The sequence below is a fragment of the Phocoena phocoena genome, chromosome 9 (genome assembly GCF_963924675.1).
Source record: "Phocoena phocoena chromosome 9, mPhoPho1.1, whole genome shotgun sequence".
NCBI classification, from domain to species: Eukaryota; Metazoa; Chordata; class Mammalia; order Artiodactyla; family Phocoenidae; genus Phocoena; species Phocoena phocoena.
Window position 1 is genome coordinate 9,097,547 of NC_089227.1, and position 22,182 is coordinate 9,119,728.

A 22,182-nucleotide genomic window follows, 5' to 3' on the forward strand; every position below is an offset into this window, starting at 1 on the left:
CCCGGCGCTCGCCAGGCAGCGCGGCGCCCACCTCACCCTCAGTCTGGCTCCCATGGGCCCCCTCCCGCCTCCCCGGGGGAAGGTCCCCACCCGTCACTGGGACAGGCCCCTCCCAGCCGCATCACTCAGCCTCGCCGGCTGGCCCCATTCCTCACGGCGCCCCCGTCCGCCGCATGCTCACCGAGCAGCAGGAACTTGCGGCTGTCCCCGTAGAGCTGCCGCAGGTTGATGCAGAACTCGTGCACCGAGGCTCCGTCGCGGTACTCGTGCAGCAGCGCCGCGAACTGCTGGATCTCCTGCGATGACAGCTTGGTGCGCAGCTGCCGAGAGAGCCGGGCCCGGGGCGGGGTGGTGACCGGCGCTGCCGCCCCCCTGCCCACACCCCACGTGACCCCAGAGGACCTGCAGCTCCACGGCTCCAGCCGGCAGGGGAGAGGGGAGCCCGCACCGTCCGCCCCAACCTGCAGGCGCGGCTGACCAGGCTGCCCGCAAGCGGGCAGAGGGCGCGTCTGCACACCACTGCCGGGGGGCAGCGACCAGCGCCCTGGAGCCCACAGTGATGCTCAGCCAGCTGACCGAGTTTCTAATGAGAACGTCACGTGAGGTCGGGGGATAGGGGTAAAAGAATCTGCTGAGCGATGACAAGGCCCATCTGGCCCTTCCAGGGAGTGACCCGGTCCTCCGCTACCGTCCACCACCAGAGACCCAGGGACAGGCCTGTGGTCCAGCCCCGGAGGCCAGAGCAGCCCCCATGCTCAGGCCTTGGCCAACTCACGCCCTCCCTGAAGACTGACCTGGTGGGAAAGGCAGCGAGGCCCAGTTGCAAGCAAGGGGCCCACGCTCACCCCCAGCCCCACCCACAGAGAAGCACGCCTTCATCCTCCCCTCCCCGGCCCTACCCCACCCCCGCAAGGAGATTCTAACCCCAAGGCGCCGCTGGCCCCAGCACAGGCCTGCTAGAGCACGTGGGCTCTCTGGGGCCGGGGTCTCCTGCCAGCGGCGGCGGCGGCAGCGGGCAGCGTACCGTGAGCATGTAGTCCTGCAGCAGCTCGGCGGCCGTGGCGCTCAGCTCGCTCTCACTGACCGTCTTGGCGTGGGGCGCCGTCTGCGTGCAGAAGGACAAGGGCGACGCGCCGCCTGCACGCGCACACTCGGGGAAGGAGCTGCAAGGACGCGAGCCGAGCCGTGGGTGGGCGGCCCCCCAGCCCTGCCCCGTGCCTGCACCCTCGACCCCCCATGGGGGCCCAGTTAGGGCCAGGGTCTGAGAGGAGGAGGGGGCCTGTCATGGAGGGCGGGGCTCGGGCCGGACAGAGAAAGGCACGTGCAGGGAAGGACCCAGCAGGGGCCCTCAGCCTAGCAGGGTCTCGGTGGAGTGATGATGTCACTGGTGTGACCCTGGGGAGCCCACTGACGGGAAGGCTCCTGAAGGGGGCGGGGGCAGGGGGAGGGACACCGACGAGGAGGGTGGAGCCAGGCAGCCATACTGGCACCACCAGGGCGGGGTACTCACAAAGTGCTGGCTTCCGTCTCATAGGACTCCTTCATGTCCACCTTTGTGGAAGAGTCGTCTGTGCAGAAAGTGCAGAACACAGAAGCTTCTGGTTACGTGAGGGAGGGGGCACTGAGTCCAGTGTCCAAGCTCTAAGCAGGAGACGCAGAGCCCTGGTGGTGGGGAACCTGCAGGCCTTCATGGGCAGAGCCGGCCAGGCCCCCGGGGTGCACCCCTCGGGCTGCACCCGTGCCTGCTCCTCCTGGGGGTCTTGTGAGATGCGCCACCTGCTGCAGGGCTGGGCAGGAGGTGGGACAATGCTCCGGTTCTCGGAGGATGTGCCACGTGGCAGGGTTGGAGAGGGCTTCCCAATGGCTGGGGCAAGAGAAGCACCACTGGTAGATGTGGGCACCACGCCCGGCAGCGTCCTAGGGGCTGTGCTACTTTGTCTTCTCTGATCCCAGCAGGTATCACCACTGCTCCAACTTTTAGATGAGGAACTGAATCAGAGAGGTTATGCAACTTGCCCCATGCCACACAGCTGGTGAGGGCAGAAGCCACGATCAGAGCTGGCAGGTCTGAGCCCCAACCTGGACCCAGCCAGGCTCCACACGTGGATGGCTGCTCCCCGAGGACAGACACGGGGCCTCAGGGTGCCTGAGACCCTCAGACCAGCAAAGGACCTGGTACACAGCAGCTACTTGGGCAACACCAAAGAGATGACCTAAGGTCCGTGTGACACAGACGAGGAGGGACGCCGAGGCACCACCACACGCAGCAAGCGAAGCTTTAAGAGAAAAGGGATCAGAAAACGTGGGGGTGGGGAGGGAACAGGGAGAGAAAGAGGACGTTTCTGGCAGTAGGAGGGGAGTGTGCAGTGAGCACAGTAATGGCCCCAAGATGCTCCCGTCCAAACCCCAGGTGCACGTGCCAGGTGACGTGGCGACGGGGCTAGAGGTTGCTGGGCAGCTGACCCTGAGACAGGAAGACGCCCTGGGCTATCTGAGGGGGCTCGATGTGTGCCCTGGGCCCTCTGGTGTGGACGGGGAGGGGCCGGACGGAGCTGCGACAACAGGAGGTCAGAGATGCCACCATGGCTGTGACCGTGGAGGGAGGAAGGCCGCGGGAAGCTGGAAAAGGCAGGAAGCAGCTTCTCCCCGGAGTCTCAGGAGGAAGGCCGCTGGCCCGCACCCTGATTTGAGCCAGTGAGGCCCACGGTGGACTCGAACCTACAGAACCGTGAGAGACCAGTAAGTCTGTGTGGCTGAAGCTGCTCAGTCGTGGTGACCTGTCACAGCAGCAGGAGAGAACTGACCCAGCAAGGAAGGCCCTGAGGCAGAAACCAGCAGAGGACGCGTGTCTGAGAGTGTGCGCGCATGGGGAGTGCGTATGCTGTGAGCGTCTAGCGTGCACGCTCGTGGGCGTGAAGTGTCTGTGAGGATGTGAGCATGTGTGCTGTGTGGAGTGTGTGCACACGTGTGACGTGACGCACGTACGTGTGCTGTGTGCGTGATGTATGTGATGGGTGCATGGGCACACGTGGTGTGAGTGCGGGTGTGCCTGGACCCCAGAGGGAGACCTGAGGGCTGGGGGACAAATGACACCCACGCAGAGAGGAGGCCGGCAGGAAGGAAGCCCACGCGGGTAGGCTGAACATCCTGTGTTTACTTCGTGAAAACTCATTTAATGGTGTAATTACGATCTGTGTACTTTTTAGTAAAAAAGCTTATTCAAAAAAAACCACTACTGGAAATCTCAATGCTGAACGTTTAAGTAGAGCTCAATAAACCACCTGCTACCCACTGCGGAAGCCGCGGGCCTCTGGGCCTCAACCTCCCCACCTGCCCGTAAGGACAGGCTGCCGGCCTCACCGGGCTGTCTCTGCAGTGCTGTGGCGGCTCCAGCATGAACGGCGAGACAAGGAGAAGGTGAGAGAGCCAGCCCTTCCTCAGAAAGCGCCCTCAGCTTCGTCAGCACGCAAAGGGTTCTGCGCTGTTCGTGGAGACACGTGAGCCGCCGGGGGCGCGTGCAGGGCTGGACTCTCCACAGAAAGACCAGAGGCTGCCTGCCACGGAGGCTACCGCTGCGCTGCCTCCAATACCTTTCTCTCTGTTCACCTGACTGACAGAAGCCACGGGTCCTCGGTATACTAAGCATTTGAAAGGTGGATGCTCTTGGTATCTAGAAGACTGAGCTCAAGTGGGCTCCCACGCAAATGACGCGACTTGTGCGTGCTCACAGATTCTGGAAAACGCTCCCCAGGTGCCCACACGGAGGAAGCGGCTCTGAGCGCTGGTCCGGCTACACCGCCTTCGGGCCCCTTGCTCTTCCTGCCACTGCCCCCCATCCCGCCCCGGGCAGGCCTTGTCTTGGAAGGGGCCCCATACCCACTCTCAGCCCCAGCGCTGGGAGCCCCGCCCGGCCCTGGGTTCTAAGTTTGGTAAAGTGACTTTGGCCAGGCGTGGTTCCAGAAAAAGTGTTCCTGGCCCCCAAAGTTACGTAGGAAGCCACCAGGTGGTCTAAAGCAGGGAGCGGGGGGAACACGTGTGCCTTGATTAAACTTGCAGATTAACGCGAACAGTGAAGTCTGGGAACAAAGGGCGTCGGCTCAAACCCCCACCGCACAACAAGGCTGCCCAGGTGTTGTCCTGGGAAGAGCTCGCAGCAGAGTGAGCCCCGGTGGGAAGGGGCGGCGGGGCCCTCCTGCTCACGTACCACTGTGAAGGGACAGGTGGTGGGTGGGTGTCGAGGCCCCGTCAAATATGGCTCTGTCCAGGAAGTCGATGGTGGACTCCGTGTACACGATCTGGAAGACCTGGCCGAGCAGGGAGCACAGCTCTTCTGCGGCGACCTGCCAACGGAGGACAATGCGGAGGCTTCCTGGGCCGCTTCCGGGCGTTCGACACCTCAGATGCAGAACGAACACCTGCACCGAGGGCCTGACGCCTCCCACTGCCCAACCAACGGCGCCGCAAGGACACCAGCCCACACCCAGGAAGCTGGCTGGACCCGCAAGTGCGTCAGCTGCCAGCCCTCCTCCTCCACTGCCCTTCCAGCCAGCACTGTTTCCCCACTCCTGTCCCAGCCACGGGAAAGGGGCAGGGAGGGAACAGCACCTGTGCCAGGTCACACGGACGGCACTCCTGACACCGCACAAGTGTTTCACGCGTGTGCCGTTAACGCAGCGTCCCATGTGGGGCGGCTCTGCCCCTGGGACACAGGACAGTGTCTGCAGGAGCTTCCAGTGGGGACAGGCCAGTGAGGCGGCCCCATGAGGAAGAACTTCCCAGCTGGAAGGTGGGCAGGGCTGGGGAGGAGGGATGCTGATCAGAGGCTACCTAAGGTGGGGCGGCCCTGCTTTGGTCTCACAAATGTGAAAGCTTAACAGAAGGGTATCAAGGGGCTCCCCGAGGCTGGTGGCTCTTGGGTGGCCAAGGTGGGGCCCCAAGCCCCAACTCCCCACTCCCAAGCATCTTCCCCAAGGGCACAGCTTGGGGTACATACCACGGCCCCCGTCAGCATGGGGGAAGGGGGGGGTGAGGCCCACCAAGAGAAGAACAAACGAGTAGACTGGGAGCCAGTGGGACCTGGGGTGGGACCTGGGTCAGGTGGTATGCGGGGCTGGATCAGGATATAGGCGGGGCTGGCTCTGGTGTGGGTGGAGCCTGGACAAGCTGTAGGTGGGGCTGGGTCAGGATATGGGGGGGATGGGCAGGCCATGGGCAGGGCCTGGGTACCAGCTGCCAACCCTGCTCACCTTGCTCTCCACGGCCAGGATCACCAGGCAGCATGCCTCCACAGGCCCCACTCCACTCTCCGACAGGGAGCCTGCGGTGAGGCCTCTGGAACTTTCTGCACACAAACTCTGGCTGGGGGAGATGCCGGGGTCCTGGGCTGGAAAGTCAACACCGTGGCAGGTTAGGGCAGGTGTGGGAGCTCAGCAGCAGGCTCTGGGCAGCCCCTACCTGACTCAGGTGGGAACAGGCCGAGCCAGGCACACCCCCATCGTCACCTTCCCTTCACAAGAGCACCCTCCCATCCTCACTCCCCTGCCACTGCCCACTCAAAGCCATCACCTTACATGACCTTCCAGCATCTTTGCCAAAGACAGTGCGAATATCTTAGGCTGAGATATGAAACTGCTAATATTCAGCTGCTTTTGATCTACACAAAAGAAAGCATTCACAGGGTTCTAGTGACAAGGTTAATACACAATCCTGACAAGAGATGGGGAAACGAGGCACCGGGGGCAGAGCGCCAGGCCCGAGGGTGCGCGAGGGGCAGAAGACAGGTAGGGATCTAGACGTGAGAGCCCCCGCCTGTGTTCCTAACACTACACACCGCCTCCTCACACATAAGGTCTTGTGGGACGCGAGGGGGAATTCCTGAAGTGGGAAGGGGGGCCTGGGGCCCAGGGAAGCTTCTACAGGAACAGGGCTCCAGGCCTGTCTGAGCAGATGCTCAGACACACCTGGGAGCAGGAAGTGGAGGTGAAGGCTTGAGCTCCCCTGATGCCGGGGTAGCTCAGCGCAAGCCCACCCAGAAGGGAGACCACCCGAAGCTCAGACACAGCTGAGAGACGGGAACCCAACCAGGAACAGCCATGCTTGGGGTGGATGGGCCTGCAAAGACCAGGGCTCTGAGGTGCAGGGCTGGCCGCACCCTGTGTGGAGGCTGAGCCCCACGAATCCCACGGTTAGACCCCGGACTGCACCGTCCCACAGACCCACGGGCCACAGGTGCTGAGCGCTACCCGAAGTGGAAACTACCCACAAGGTCTCAGGACAGAAAAGACTGCGTGAGCACTCCCTAGCGACTTACCCTGGCCTCGCTGACATGATGTCTGGACATAAAGAGCTAAACGAAATACATTAGTAACGTGGATTCCACTTGTTCTGTTTTACTGTTTTAGAACACTTTTAGTAGCTTTGTGGCTCACACCCATGGCTGCTCTCAAGGAAGCAGGCATACGGCTCCAAAGCCACGCAGAGCAAGCCCACTTCCAGTCCCCCAGGTGCACCCAGCCACAGTCCTACAGGCTGTCCCCACTGGTCCCGGTTCAGATCCACTGTCCACTCGCCTACATCCACAGAAACGTCCTTTAACGAGGTGTCCCCATGCCCTCCGAGCTCTGCCTGCCACACGGAACCTCCTGCAGCCAGACCTGACCCCTACCCCTGACCCCATGTTGTCCCAAATGCCAGCAGAGCCCGGGTTGAAGGAGGCACACAGACAGCCTGCAGGGAGTAGGTGCTGAGTGTTAGCTACCACCGCCGGCACCTGTGCTGAGGACGGCCACGTGCATCACTTCACACACAGCACGCCTGATGGCCACAGGAGCCTCTGAGAGACCAGGAGGCCCCCAGTCTGGAGGCTTCCCTTCAGGGCCATCTGCTAGAATGAGGAGGCCGCTCCAGGACACGGAATTCATTCTCTTCCTTTAACTTGAAAGCTCTCAAAGCCCAGGGCCCTGGTTTTCATCTTTTGGGAAGTTTCTCCTATGGAGCTCATCCCCTGTCTTAGAAATAACTCGGTTACCTGTTTTCCTAGCACTCTGCTCTATGGTTAACGCTGAGAAATGTTCTGGACACAAGAAACCCAGGGGCCGGCTCCCCTCCTACCGGCCCAAACGCCGGTAGGCCCGCAGCCAGAGTGCTCTCCTCATCACTCGGTCCCTAGGGAGGCCCCAGACCTCGGGCCTCCTGCGGGGACAGTCCCCTGGCAGGGCATGGCAGCTACCACGGCGCTGGGCAGCGCTGGTGGAAGCAGCTACACAGCCAGTTCCTCAACCAGCCGGCCACCACCCACCCACCGGGTGACCATCTGCTCCCAGTTAGTCCAGCAGCAGCAGTGGAAGTAAACAGAATCCTCCCGACAGGTTTACTATGGAGATTAAACGAGATCATTCATGTCACGTGCTTTCTACTAGCTTGAGCCACCTTCAGGTGTCATTTTTGTAGATTAAAATGCAGCTTCATGTCGTTCAGCCTAAAATAATGCCTGTCATTAAACGGCAGCTGCTCACTGAACGCAACACGGGAAATGAGGGACAAGCAGAGCACAGAGGGGACCTCGCGCCGCAGCGCGGCATGACAGAGCAGGGGTGTGTGTGCGTGTGCACTAGCGAGTATGAGTGAGAGTGTGTGAGTGTGCAGGACCCGTGAGTGCGAGGATGTACACGGGTGTTACAAGCATGTGTGGGGAGTGTGTGTGTGCGCTGTGTGTGACGCTGCGGAGGGGACGCTAAGCCACAGCCACACAGAGGAGAGGGGCTGTAGGAATCCCGGCAGCCACCTGCACAAACCGCTTCAGTTACCTGTGCACACGGGCCCGCAGCATCCCCACCGGATTCACGGGCCCTTGCACGGGAACCTCCTTGAAGCTCGAGGAGTCAGTGATGAAAAAGCTCACCAGGGCCCTGGCTTTTAAAAAGCCCTCGGATCCCTGTGAACTAACAACCTCAAGCAGAAATACAACTCTGCACTGCCGGAAGCACAACGTGCGACCCAGGCCGGTCCAGCGGGCCACCCTCACGCCCCACCACCGGCCCTTTGGAAATGAGCAGCTCCGGGGCTCAACCCAGCCGCCGCCAGTGCCTAAAGGAGCCCAGGACGGCGCCCGTGCTGCAGCGACAACCTGAGAACTGCCCGCCGGGAAGGGCACGGCATGTGTGAAACTGTGATTTCTCTCCTCATTTCTCGGGGACTTAGGCCGGGGCTCTGGACCTGCCGGGCAGCCTGTCCGGCAGTGCCAAGTAAGGCGGGGCTGCACCCTCATCACCAGGTGAGAGGAGTGGGCTGGGCGAGGGGAGCTGACGGCTGGTTTAAGGTTCTCTCTGATTCTCCTATACGGACACACTGAGAACGTCTCGCAGACAGCTCCTTGCTGGTCTGGTCTCATCTTTGCTCCCCCCGCTTTGGGAAGACTGCCTGGCCAAAGGCAGGGGCTGAATGTTGACTGGGCTGAGCTGAGGCCAACCCTCACCCTGTGGGGCCACCTGCGCCCAGGGCTCTACCAGACCGGGGCATCAGAGGCCACGTCAGCATCCCGGACGGGGGCCACGCTGAGTGACAGTGGCTGAGCTCAGCACCTGTTCCTCACAGCCTCCTGGGTCACTGCCCTTCTCTGGACAGAGGGTTTCTCTCAGGCACAGTGGGCAGCAGTGGCTGACCCACTGCTGTAGAAACTGTCTCCAGAGCTCCATGAAATCCACAGACTCACTCCTCAGGACAGAGGTGTGGTCGGCATCTGCCAAGGACCCTCCTGACCCCACTCCCCAGGTCCATACCTGTCTTTAGGACCACCAGGTGTGAGGCGTCATCCCGCACGTAGGACACGGCGGCGATGTCATGGATGGGGACCCTGAGGATGGTGTCCTCCCCGTCCCTCCAGGCCAGCTTGACGTTGTAGGCAGACAGGCTGATCACAGCGTCATGCTCCTGGGTCAGGTGTCCGGGGAGCTGGTGGGCTCTCTGGAAGGAACCACACGGCATCAGAAACACAGGGCCCGGCCACGGGCTCCCCTGGGACCCCGCACTGTATGTGGCGCACGCGGCCCACACAGCCAGCGCTGACTCGTGAGCAGGGTGCAGCCGTGTTCGCCCCCAGGGCACTGCTGTGTTCAAACCACGTGGGGGGTCCTTCTGGAACCGCCCTTAGACTCAGACCTGTGGCATGTGGTTTGGATATCTCGAACACGTGAATTGTGAAACAGCCCAGAACCACCAGGAGCAAGTCTGGAGAATAAAGTTCATGTTCAGACTGAGGAACAGTCTTGATAGCAAAGGGCCAAGTGCACCCTTAACATGATGGGACTGGGTCGTCCCTCACGGCCATGAAGGCCCAAGGTCAGTGGGCCAAAAGCTGGTGTCAGAGAACAAGGGTCAGAGCTTGGGGTTAGGAGGTGGAGCAAACTGAGGGTCAGAGGTCAGGGCTGGGAGGTGGGGCAGGCTGAGGGTCAGAGGTCAGGGCTGGGAGGTGGAGCGGGCTGAGGGTCAGAGGTCAGGGCCGGGAGGTGGAACGGGCTGAGGGTCAGAGGTCAGGGCCGGGAGGTGGAGCAGGCTGAGGGTTAGGAGGACAGAGTCAGGCAGATGGGGTTACCTTTGCATTGTCTATGTAATGCAGGATTTCAGTCCTACTGGAGGGATTCAGGTATCCTGGGATGGATGTTAACTGACCTAAGTACTGAAAGAAAGTGGAGAGAGAAAGTGCCATGAGAAGGGGAAGATGAGCCAACACCACCACGTGCCAGCAGAGCAGTGCGAGAGCCTCGCGCATCCCCACCACCAGGCCCCTTGGCCGCCGTCCCGGCTCGCGGTGGGGGACTCCTCAAGGCGGCGTGCTCCAAGTTTTTAGCAAAACCTCTACCGGCTGAGGAGAACACTCCCACACTTCCCACCAGACTGCATCAATGTTGTCATCAAAGTCCTGTAAAGGACACCTCAAAATTAGTTTGGTGGACTCTGGATCCTAAAAGGACAGACAAGGGACTTCCCTGGCGGGCCAGTGGTTAAGACTCCAGGCTTCCACTGCAGGGGGCCCTGGTTCAATCTCTGATAGGGGAACTAAGATCCCACAAGGCGCATGGTGTGACCAAAAGATAAAAATAAAGATGAAAAGTAAATAAAAGGACAGACAAGGATGGCCTGTGTTTCCGGGTCATGGTCGGAAACTGAAAACAATGGTTCCGCACAACCTGCTAAAGGTAAACGTGTTCAGTCACGAAGGGCCAGGCAGCTGAGCGACGAGCACGGAGGAATGAAGTGACGCGAGGCCATGGAGCACCTGGCCAACAAACCTCAGTGAAAAGGGCCCGAGTGCGGCGCAGTCGCAGTGCTGCGTCAGCTGTGCTCACGTCCCACCTCCGCCCATTAACACAGTTTTTAAATGGGATTTAATGGGTTACTGATTTCTCTTACAGCCAACATTTCTCATCCTCTCACTGACTCGAATGTTTAAGGTCGCTGTGAACGGGGTGACAACAGACTTCCTGCCTCCAGTTCGACGTCATCACTCCTGTCCTCACAAGAAAGGAGCTGAACAAACTGAAACATCAACATGTCTTCTCAGATCCATTAGAGAACAAGGTCACAGGGCAAACTGCTGCCCCCAGAACTGGAGAGAGCAACGGGGGACAGAGAATCACAGCCCCCGGGGAGAAGCCACAGGAGCCGGCCTGGGAGGCGCACCGGAAGGCGACTGACCGAGGGCTGGACATGGGCACGGACAAGCTTGAGACAAAACTCTGGGGACCAGGCAGGAAGGCCTCTTTACCTCAGCTCCTTTTACCTGAATCACCATACCCAGCTTTCAACAAAAAATTATAAGGCATGGTAATAGGCAAAGAACACTGAACATGCGGGGCAAGCATCGGAACCAGGCTCAGATATGGCAGAGATTCGGGGATTATCAGACCAGGAATTTAACACAACTATGATTAACATGCTAAGGGCTCTAATAAAGTGAACGTGATGCAAGAACTGATCGGCGATGTCCGCAAAGAGGTGGAAATTCTAAGGAAAAAATTCAATGGGAAATGTTAAAAACCAAAAACATTACAACAGAAATGAAGAATGCTTTTGATTCGTTCACCAGTAGATGGACACAGCTTGGAGATATGTCAGTAAAAACTCCCCAAACTGAAAAGGAAAGAGAAAAAAGAAAAGAAGGGAAAAAACAAACCAAAAAAAAGGAATAGAATATCCAACAATAGAAAATTACGAAAGGTATAACAAATGTGTAGTGGGACTACCAGGAAAAGAAGGGGAGAAAGAAACACAAGAAATACTTGAAGCAATAATGGCTAAGAACTTCCTCAATGTCAGACACCGAACCACAGACCCAGGAAGCTCAGAGGACATCAAGCAGGATAAACAGCAAAACAAAAAACAAAACCAAAAACTACACCTAGACATATCATATTCAAATTGCAAAAAAATCAAAGACCAAGAGAAAACCTTGAAGTAAGCAACAGGAAAACATCAAACAGCACCTTAGCTACAGAGAAGCCGGGGTGATGACGATATCAAACTTCTCTTCAGAAACCACGCAAGCACGAGAAGGGTGAAACACTCAGTGCTGACAGAAAAACCCACCAACCTACAATGCTACATCTGGTGAAACTGTCCTTCAAAAGTGAAGGAGAAATAAAGTCTTTCTCAGGCAAACAAAAATTGGGAGATTTCATGATTACCAGGCAGGAAATGTTAAGAGAATTTATTCAGAGAGAAGGAAAATGATTTGGTCAGAAGTTGATCTACATCAAGGAAAAAACATGAAAGAAGAAATAAATGAAGGTAAAATAGTACCTTCTACTTTACTTATTGTAATTGATCTAACAGATAACAGCTTGTTCAAAAGAAAACTAGCAAGATGTACTGGGTAATTAACTTGGTTGTAAGGTGCATGCACTACCTGTGAGGCAATGTAGCGTTATTGGAAAACGGATTAAGATTAGTTGTAAATGTAAATTGCAAACCCTAGGGCAACCACTAAAAATATTTATAAAGAAGTATAATTGAGGGCCACAGGGTTCAAGATGGCGGAGTAGAAGGACATGCGCTCACTCCCTCTTGTGACAGCACCAGAATCACAACTAGCTGCTGGACAATCATCGACAGGAAGACACTGGAACTCACCAGAACAGACACTCCACATCCAAAGACAAAGGAGAAGCTGCAGTGAGACGGCAGGAGGGGCGCAATCACAATAAAATCAAACCCCATAACTGCTGGGTGGGTGAGTCACACACTGGAGAACACTTATACCACAGAAGTCCACCCATTGGAGTGAAGGTTCAGAGCCCCACGTCAGGCTTCCCAACCTGGGGGTCCGGCAACAGGAGGAGGAATTCCCAGAGAATCAGACTTTGAAGGCTAGTGGGATTTGACTGCAGGACTTCGACAGGACTGGGGGAAACAGAGACTCCACTCTTGGAGGGCACACACAAAGCAGTGTGCGCACTGGGACCCAGGGGAAGGAGGAGTGACCCCATAAAAGACTGAACCAGACCTACCTGCCAGTGTTGGAGGGTCTCCTGCAGAGGCAGGGGGTAGCTGTGGCTCACTGCAGGGACAAGGACACTGGCAGCAGAAGTTCTGGGAAGTGCTCCCTGGCATGAGCCCTCTCAGAGTCTGCCATTAGCCCCACCAAAGAGTCTGTAGGTACCAGTGCTGGGTCACCTCAGGACAAACAACCAACAGGGAGGGAACTCAGACCCGCCTATCAGCAGACAAGTGGATTAAAGTTTTACTGCGCTCTGCCCACCAGAGCAACACCCAACTCTACCCACCACCAGTCCCTCCCATCAGGAAACTTGCACAAGCCTCTTAGATAGCCTCATCCACCACAGGGCAGACAGCAGAAGCAAGAACTACAATCCTGCAGCCTGTGGAACAAAAACCACATTCACAGAAAGACAGACAAAATAAAAAGGCAGAGGGCTACGTACCAGATGAAGGAACAAGATAAAACCCCATAAAAACAACTAAATGAAGTGGAGATAGGCAACCTTCCAGAAAAAGAATTCAGAATAATGATAGTGAAGATGATCCAGGACCTCAGAAAAAGAATGGAGGCAAAGATCGAGAAGATGCAAGAAATGTTTAACAAAGACCTAGAAGAATTAAAGAACAAACAAACAGGTATGAAGAACACAATAACTGAAATGAAAAGTACACTAGAAGGAATCAATAGCAGAATAACTGAGGCGGAAGAACAGATAAGTGACCTGGAAGACAGAATGGTGGAATTCACTCTCATGGAACAGAATAAAGAAAAAAGAATGAAAAGAAATGAAGACAGCCTAAGAGACCTCTGGGACAACATTAAACCCACCAACATTCACATTATAGGGTCCCAGGAGAAGAAGAGAGAGAGTAAGGACCCGAGAAAATATTTGAAGAGATTATAGCCGAAAACTTCCCTAACATGGGAAAGGAAATAGCCACCCAACTCCAGGAAGCACAGAGAGTCCCAGGCAGGATAAACCCAAGGACAAACACGCTGAAATACATAGTAATCAAGTTGACAAAAATTAAAGACAAAGAAAAATTATTAAAAACAACAAGGGAAAAACAACAAATAACGTACAAGGGAACTCCCATAAGTTTAACAGCTGATTTCTCAGCAGAAACTCTACAAGCCAGAAGGGAGTGGCATGATATATTTAAAGTGATGAAAGGGAGAACCTACAACCAATATTACTCTACCCAGCAATGATCTCATTCAGATTCAACGGAAAACTCAAAAGCTTTACAGACAAGCAAAAGCTAAGAGAATTCAGCACCAACAAACCAGCTCTATAACAAATGCTAAAGGAACTTCTCTGAGTGGGAAACACAAGAGAAGAAAAGGACCTAGAAAAATAAACCCATAACAACTAAAAAAATGGTAATAGGAACATACATATCAATAATTACCTTAAATGTGAATGGATTAAATGCTCCAACCAAAAGACACAGGCTCGCTGAATGGTTACAAACACAAAACCCATATATATGCTGTCTACCAGAGACCCACTTCAGACCTAGGGATACAGACTGAAAGTGAGGGGATGGAAAAAGATATTCCATGCAAATGGAAATTTTAAAAAGCTGGAGTAGCAATGCTCATATCAGATAAAATAGACTTTAAAATAAAGAATGTTACAATAGACAAGGAAGGGGCTTCCCTGGTGGTGCAGTGGTTGGGAGTCCACCTGCCGATGCAGGAGACGTGGGTTCGTGCCCCGGTCCGGGAGAATCCCGCATGCCGCGGAGCGGCTGGGCCCGTGGGCCACGGCCACTGGACCTGCGCATCTGGAGCCTGCGCGTCCAGAGCCTGTGCTCCGCAACAGGAGAGGCCACAACAGTGAGAGGCCTGCGTACTGCAAAAAAAAAAAAAAGAGACAAGGACGGACACTACATAATGATCAAGGGATCAATCCAAGAAGAAGATATAACAATTATAAATATATATGCACCCAACATAGGAGCACCTCAATACATAAGTCAAATGCTAACAGCTATAAAAGAGGAAATCGACAGTAACACAATAATAGTGGAGGACCTTAACACCTCACTTACGCCAATGGAAAGATCATCCACACAGAAAATTAATAAGGAAACTCAAGCTTTAAATGACACAGTAGATCAGATAGATTTAATTGATATTTATAGGACATTCCATCCAAAAACAGCAGATTACACTTTCTTCTCAAGTGCACACGGAACATTCTCCAGGATAGATCACATCTTGGGTCACAAATCAAGCCTCAGTAAATTTAGGAAAACTGAAATCATATCAAGCATCTTTTCCGACCACAACGCTATGAGATTAGAAATCAATTACAGGGGAAAAAATATAAAGAACACAAACACATGGAGACTAAACAATACAGTATTAAATAACCAAGACATCACTGAAGAAATCAAAGAGGAAACCAAAAAATACCTAGAGACAAATTACAATGAAAACATGACGATCCAAAACCTATGGGATGCAGCAAAAGCGGTTCTAAGAGGGAAGTTTATAGCAATACAAGCCTCCCTCAGGAAACAAGAAAAATCTCAAACAATCTAAACTTACACCTAAAGGAACTAGAGAAAGAAGAACAAACAAAACCCAAAGTTATTAGAAGGAAAGAAGTCATAAAGATCAGAGCAGAAATAATGAAATAGAAACAAAGAAAACAACAGCAAAGATCAATAAAACTAAAAGCTGGTTCTTTGAGAAGATAAAATAAGATAAACAAAAGAAAATAAACAAAAAAAAAAACAAGATAAACAAAAAATAAACCTTTAGCCAGACTCATCAAGGAAAAGAGGGAAGGACTCAAATCAATAAAATTAGCAATGAAAACAGAAAAGTTACCATGGACACTGCAGAAATACAAAGGATCTTAAGAGACTACTACAAGCAGCTCTACACCAATAAAATGGACAGCCTGGAAGAAATGGACAAATTCTTAGAAAGGTATAACCTTCCAAGACTGAACCAGAAGAAACACAAAGTATGAACAGACCAATCACAAGTTACAGAGTTGGAACTGTGATTAAAAATCTTCCAACAAACAGAAGTTCTGGACCAGATGGCTTCAGAGGTGAATTCTATCAAACATTTAGAGAAGAGCTAACACCCATCCTTCTCAAACTCTTCCAAAAAATTACAGAAGAAGGAATACTCCCAAACTCATTCTACAAGGCCACCATCACCCTGATACCAAAACCTGACAAAGATACTACAAAAAAAGAAAATTACAGACCAATATCACTGATGAATATAGATGCAAAAATTCTCAAAAAAATACTAGTAAACACAATCCAACAACACATTAAAAGCCTCATACACCATGATCTACTGAGATTTATCCCAGAGATGCAAGGATTCTTCAATATATGCAAATCAATCAATGTGATACACCATATTAACAAATTGAAGAATAAAAACCATATGATCATCTCAATAGATGCAGAAAAGCTTTTGACAAAATTCAACACCCATTCATGATAAAAACTCTCCAGAAAGTGGGCACAGAGGGAACCTACCTCAACATAATAAAGGCCACATACAACAAACCCACAGCAAACATCATTCTCAATGGTGAAAAACTAAAAGCATTTCCTCTAAGATCAGGGACAAGACAAGGATGTCCACTCTCGCCACTATTATTCAACATGGTTTGGAAGTCCTAGCCACGGCAATCAGAGAAAAAAAAGAAATAAAAGGAAGGAATACTAATTGGAAAAGAAGAAGGAAAACTGTCACTGTTTGCAAATGCCATGATATTATACATAGATAATCCCAAAGATGCCATCAGAAAACTACTAGAGCTAATCAATGAATCTGGTAAAGCTGCAGGATACAAAATTAATGCACAGAAATCTCTTGCATTCCTATACACTAACAACAGAAGATCAGAAGGAGAAATTAAGGAAAGAATCCCATTCACCACTGCAACAAAAAGAATAAAATACCTAGGAATAAACCTACCTAAAGAGGTAAGAGACCTGTACTCGGAAAACTGTAAGACACTGATGAAAGAAATCAAAGATGACACAAACAGATGGGAAGATATACCATGTTCGTGGATTGGAAGAATCAACATTGTGAAAATGACCATACTACCCAAAGCAATCTACAGATTCAATGCAATCCCTAGCAAATTACCAACGGCAATTTTTACAGAACTAGAACAAAAAATCTTAAAATTTGTATGGAGACACAGAAGACCCCGAATAGCCAAAGCAGTCTCAAGGGAAAAAAATGGAGCTGGAAGAATCAGACTCCCTGACTTCAGACTATACTACAAAGCTACAGACATCAAGACAATATGGTACTGGCACAAAAACAGAAATATAGAACAATGGAACGGGATAGAAAGCCCAGAGATAAACCCACGCACCTATGGTCAACTAATCTACGACAAAGGAGGCAAGGATATACAATGGAGAAAAGACAGTATCTTCAATAAGTGGTGTGGGGAAAACTGGACAGCTACATGTAAAAGAATAAAATCAGAACACTCCCTAACACCATACACAAAAATAAACTCAAAATGGATTACAGACCTAAATGTAAGACTGGGCACTATAAAACTCTTAGAGGAAAACATAGGAAGAACACTCTGTGACATAAATCACAGCAAGATCTTTTTTGACCCACCTCCTGGAGTAATGGAAATAAAAACAAAAATAAACAAATGGGACCTAATGGACCTTAAAAGCTTTTGCACAGCCAAGGAAACTGTAAACAAGACAAAAAGACAATCTTCAGAATGGGAGAAAATATTTACAAACAACTCAACTGACAAAGGATTAATCTCCAAAATATATAAACAGCTCATGCAACTCAATATTAAAAAAACAAACAACCCAATCAAAAAGTGGGCAGGGGCTTCCCTGGGGGCGCAGTGGTTGAGAGTCCGCCTGCCGATGCAGGGGACACGGGTTTGTGCCCCGGTCCGGGAAGATCCCACATGCTGCAGAGCGGCTAGGCCCGTGAGCTATGGCCACTGAGCCTGCACGTCCGGAGCCTGTGCTCCGCAACAGGAGAGGCCACAACAGTGAGAGGCCCGTGTACCACCAAATAAAAAAAAAAAAAAAAAGTGGACAGAAGCCCTAAGTAGACATTTCTCCAAAGAAGACATACAGATGGCCAACAAACACATGAAAAGATGCTCAACATCACTAATCATTAGAGAAATGCAAATCAAAACTACAATAAAGTATCACCTCACACCAGTTAGAATGGGCATCATCAGAACATCTACAAACAACAAATGCTGGAGAGGGTGTGGAGAACAGGGAACCCTCTTGCACTGCTGGTGGGAATATAAATTGATAAATCTCCACTATGGAGAACAGTATGGAGGTTCCTTAAAAAACTACAAATAGAACTACCATATGACCCAGCAATCCCACTACTGGGCATATACCCAGAGAAAAACATAACTAAAAAAAAAACATATGCACCCCACTGTTCATTGCAGCACTATTTACAATAGCCAGGTCATGGAAACAACCTAAATGCCCATCAACAGACGAATGGGTAAAGAAGATGTGGTGTGTATATATGTATATATATATATATATATATATATATACACACACACATATACACAAAGGAATATTACTCAGCCATAAAAAGGAACGAAATTGGGTCATCTGCAGAGACGTGGATGGACCTAGAGACTGTCATACAGAGTGAAATAAGTCAGAAAGAGAAAAACAAATATCGTACATTAATGCATATACGCATATGTGGAATCTAGAAAAATGGTACAGATGAACGAGTTTGCAAGGCAGAAACAGACACAGGTGTAGAGAACAAACATATGGACACCAAGCGGGGAAAGTGGGGGCATGGATGGTGGTGGTGGTGGTGGTGGTGGGATGAACTGGAAGATTGGGATTGACATATATGCACTAATATGTATAAAACAGAGAACTAATAAAACCTGCCATATAATAAATAAATAAATAAAAGAGAAGCCACTATAATGAGACGCCCACGCACCACAACAAAGAGTATCCCCTGCTTGCCCCAACTAAAGAAAAGCCCGGGGCTTCCCTGGTGGCGCAGTGGTTGAGAGTCCGCCTGCCGATGCCGGGGATGCGGGTTCGTGCCCCGGTCCAGGAAGATCCCACGTGCCGCGGAGCGGCTGGGCCCGTGAGCCATGGCCGCTGAGCCTGTGCATCCGGAGCCTGTGCTCCGCAACAGGAGAGGCCACAACTGTGAGAGGCCCGTGTACCCGAAAAAAAGAAAAGAACAGAAAAGCCCGTATGCAGCAACGAAGACCCAAAGGAGCCAAAAATAAAATAATAAAAAACAAAATAACAAGTATCATTAATATGTTAAGAAAGGAGAAACAATGGAATTATAAAAATGCTCAAATAAAACCAGATAAAGCAGAAATAGAGTAGAAGACAAAACAAAGAACAAGAGCAACAAATAGGAAACAATTACAAATACGGTAAATATTAATCCAACTATGTCAATGATCACTTTAAATGTGAATCATCTGAATATACCAATTAAAAGACAAAAACTGTCAGACTGGATAAAAAATTCAAGACACAAGTATATGCTGTCTACAAGAAACCGACTTTAAAGATAGAACTACGGTGAGAAACAGATGAATCCACTATTACAGCTGAAGACTTCAACACCCCCCTCTCAGAAATGGACAGAAAATGACAGATCCAGCAGGCAGAAAATGATTAAGGAGAAAGGTGAACTCAACATCTTCCACCAACTGCATATAACTATCAACAGGCTACTTCATCCAACAACAGCATTCAACAGAATACACATTCTTCTTAAGCTCACATGAACATTCACCACGACAGAGCACATTCTGGGCCATAAAACACACCTTAACAAATTTAAAAGAACAGAAACCATACAAAGTATGTTCTCAGATCCCAAAGGAATTCTTTCTTTTTTGGCCGCACTGTGCAGCTTGCAGGATCTTAGTTCCCTGACCAGGGATTGAACCCAGGCCCCCTGCAGTGGAAGCGCAGAGTCCTAACCACTGGACCACCAGTGGAATTCCTTGAAAGACACAATCTACCAAAATTCACATAAGGAGAAATGGATAATGTGAATCGGCATATAAGCTATTAAAGAAATTGAATCAATAATAACTTTCTAAAACAGAAAGTATCAGGCCCAGACAGATTCACTGGTTAATTCTACTCAACATTTAACGAAGAAACTATATCAATTCTCTATAACCTCTTCCAGAAAATGAAAAGAGAAAAACACTTCCTAACCCATTTTTTGAGGCAGCATTACCTTAGTATCAAAACCAAAGATACTACAAGAAAGGAAAGACCAATATTTCTCATAAACATAGATACAAAAATCCTCAACAAAATATTAGCAAATCAAATCCAACAACGTATAAAAAGAATTATAAACCAAAAGCAAGTGGGATTTATCCCAGGTATGCAAAGTTGACTCTACATTCAAAAATTATTTAATGTGATCCACCACTTTAACAGGCTAAAGAGAAAAATCATATGGTATCAATAGATGCAGAAGAAGCATTTGACAATCCCTAATACTCATAACAAAAACTCTCAGCAAACTAGAAATAGAGGGGAACTTCCTCAACTTGATAAGGAACATGTACAAAAAACCTACAGCTAACATCAATACTTAATGGTAAGAAGCTCTAAGATTGCCTAAGACCAGGAACAAGGAAAGGATGTCCCCTCTCACCACTGCTTTTCAATACTGTATTGGAAGTCCTAGATAATGCAGTAAGACAAGAAAAGGAAATAGGAGGTAAAGACTGGGAGGGAAGAAATCAAACTGTCTTTGTTTGCAGATGCCCTCTCTGACTGGGGAACCAAGCAGGCAGGTTACTCTGGGGATTATCAAACGCAAGCAAGGTAAACACAGAGGCCTGAGCCAGTTCACCTACTGCTGTGCCAGGCAACCACCTGCCCACAGAGAAGAAAACTGGCACGGAAGTGAGAGGGACTGGCAGAAGCTCACACAGGGCACAGTGGCAGATATAGGCTGAGTCTAGGCACAGTCAGATGAGCATCCTAAACTTCAGAACAGCTGCATTCAAAAGCTGTTCAGTGTGTGCTGGGAAGCTCCAAAGGGAAATGCATACTCATTCTAAGAAGTTTTAGATTTTATCCTTTCTAAGCTGGGGGTGAGGGGGAGAGAATAAAACTAAACTGTGTATTAGTTTCCCCACTCTCTACAGGGCTGAGAATCCACCCCTCTGACAGAACAGTTTAGAAATAAATAAGCAGCACATCTAATTACTGGCTCATACTTAAGGTTGTTACAAATGAACATTCCAGAACGTTGTCACAGATGTGCAGCTAGCAGAGGCCTTTCTATCCTCTTCTATTTTTTTTTTTTTTTTTTTTTTTTTGCGATACGTGGGCCTCTCACTGTTGTGGCCTCTCCTGTTGCAGAGCACAGGCTCCGGACACGCAGGCTCAGCGGCCATGGCTCATGGGACCAGCCGCTCCACGGCATGTGGGATCTTCCTGGATCGGGGCACGAACCCGTGTCCCCTGCATCAGCAGGCAGACTCTCAACCACTGCACCACCAGGGAAGCCCTATTGTCTTCTTATGTGCTCATGTAAACTAAATGCAAACCCTTCCTTAAATTTATCAATATTACCTTTCATCTATTCTCACACTTCCTGATTTCAAAACTTACTACAAAGCTACAATAACCAACAGTGTGGTATTGGCATCAAGACAGACACTCAGAGCAATGAAATAGAATAGAGAGCTCAGAAATAAACCCTCATATACAGCGTCGGTTGATTTTTGATAAGGGTGCCAAGACCATTCAATGGGGAAAGGACAATCTTTTCAACAAGTGGTACTGGGAAAACAAGACTCCACACACAAAAGAATCAAGTTTGACCCTTAGCTAACACCATACACAAAAATTAACTCAAGTGGATCAAACACCTAAATTTAAGACCTAAAACTATAAGACTCTTAGAAGAAAACATAGAGGAAAAGCTTCATGACATTGCATGTGGTAATGATTTATTGGATATGATACCAAAAGCACAGGCAATAACAAAAGGTGGAAGCAACTCAATTCTTGACAGAAGAATTGGATAAACAAATTGTGTTATAAACAGTGGGATATTATTCATAGTTAAAAAGTTAGGAGGGCTTCCCTGGTGGCGCAGTGGTTGAGAGTCCGCCTGCCGATGCAGGGGACACGGGTTCGTGCCCCGGTCCGGGAAGATCCCACGTGCCGCGGAGCGGCTAGGCCCGTGAGCCATGGCCACTGAGCCTGCGCGTCCGGAGCCTGTGCTCCGCAACGGGAGAGGCCACAACAGTGAGAGGCCCGCGTACCGCAAAAAAAAAAAAGAAAAGGAAGGAAATTCTGATACATGCTACAACATGGATAAGCCCAGGCACTAAAAGGTAAATACTATATGATTCCACTTATATGAGGTATCCCAGAGTAGTCAAATTCAGAGAGACAGAAAGTGGAATGGTGGCTGTCAGAGGCTGGGATGAGGGAGAAACGGGGTTATTGTTTAATAGGTACAGAGTGTCAGTCTGGCAAGGTGAAAACAATCCTGGAGGTGAATGGTGGTAATGGTTGCACAGCAATGTGAATGTTAGAACACTTAAACTGTACACTTAAACATGGTTAAGATGGTAAATTTTATGTTATGTGTATTTTAACACAATTTTAAAAACCTTTAAT

The 22,182-nt window shown here is 50.5% G+C and overlaps 1 protein-coding gene across 1 annotated transcript in view; it reads right to left on the bottom strand.

The window, feature by feature from the left end:
* The window catches only part of CCM2 (CCM2 scaffold protein), a 56,889-nt gene that overhangs the window by 1,325 nt on the left and 33,382 nt on the right, over positions 1–22,182 (bottom strand). Inside the window, exons 4-10 of the mRNA XM_065883807.1 lie at positions 9,590–9,673; positions 8,778–8,961; positions 5,247–5,383; positions 4,205–4,340; positions 1,511–1,568; positions 1,025–1,163; positions 182–320 (exon numbers count right to left, since the gene is read on the bottom strand). Coding sequence (XP_065739879.1) covers positions 182–320; positions 1,025–1,163; positions 1,511–1,568; positions 4,205–4,340; positions 5,247–5,383; positions 8,778–8,961; positions 9,590–9,673 — 877 coding nt within the window. The remainder of the gene's footprint in view (positions 1–181; positions 321–1,024; positions 1,164–1,510; positions 1,569–4,204; positions 4,341–5,246; positions 5,384–8,777; positions 8,962–9,589; positions 9,674–22,182) is intronic.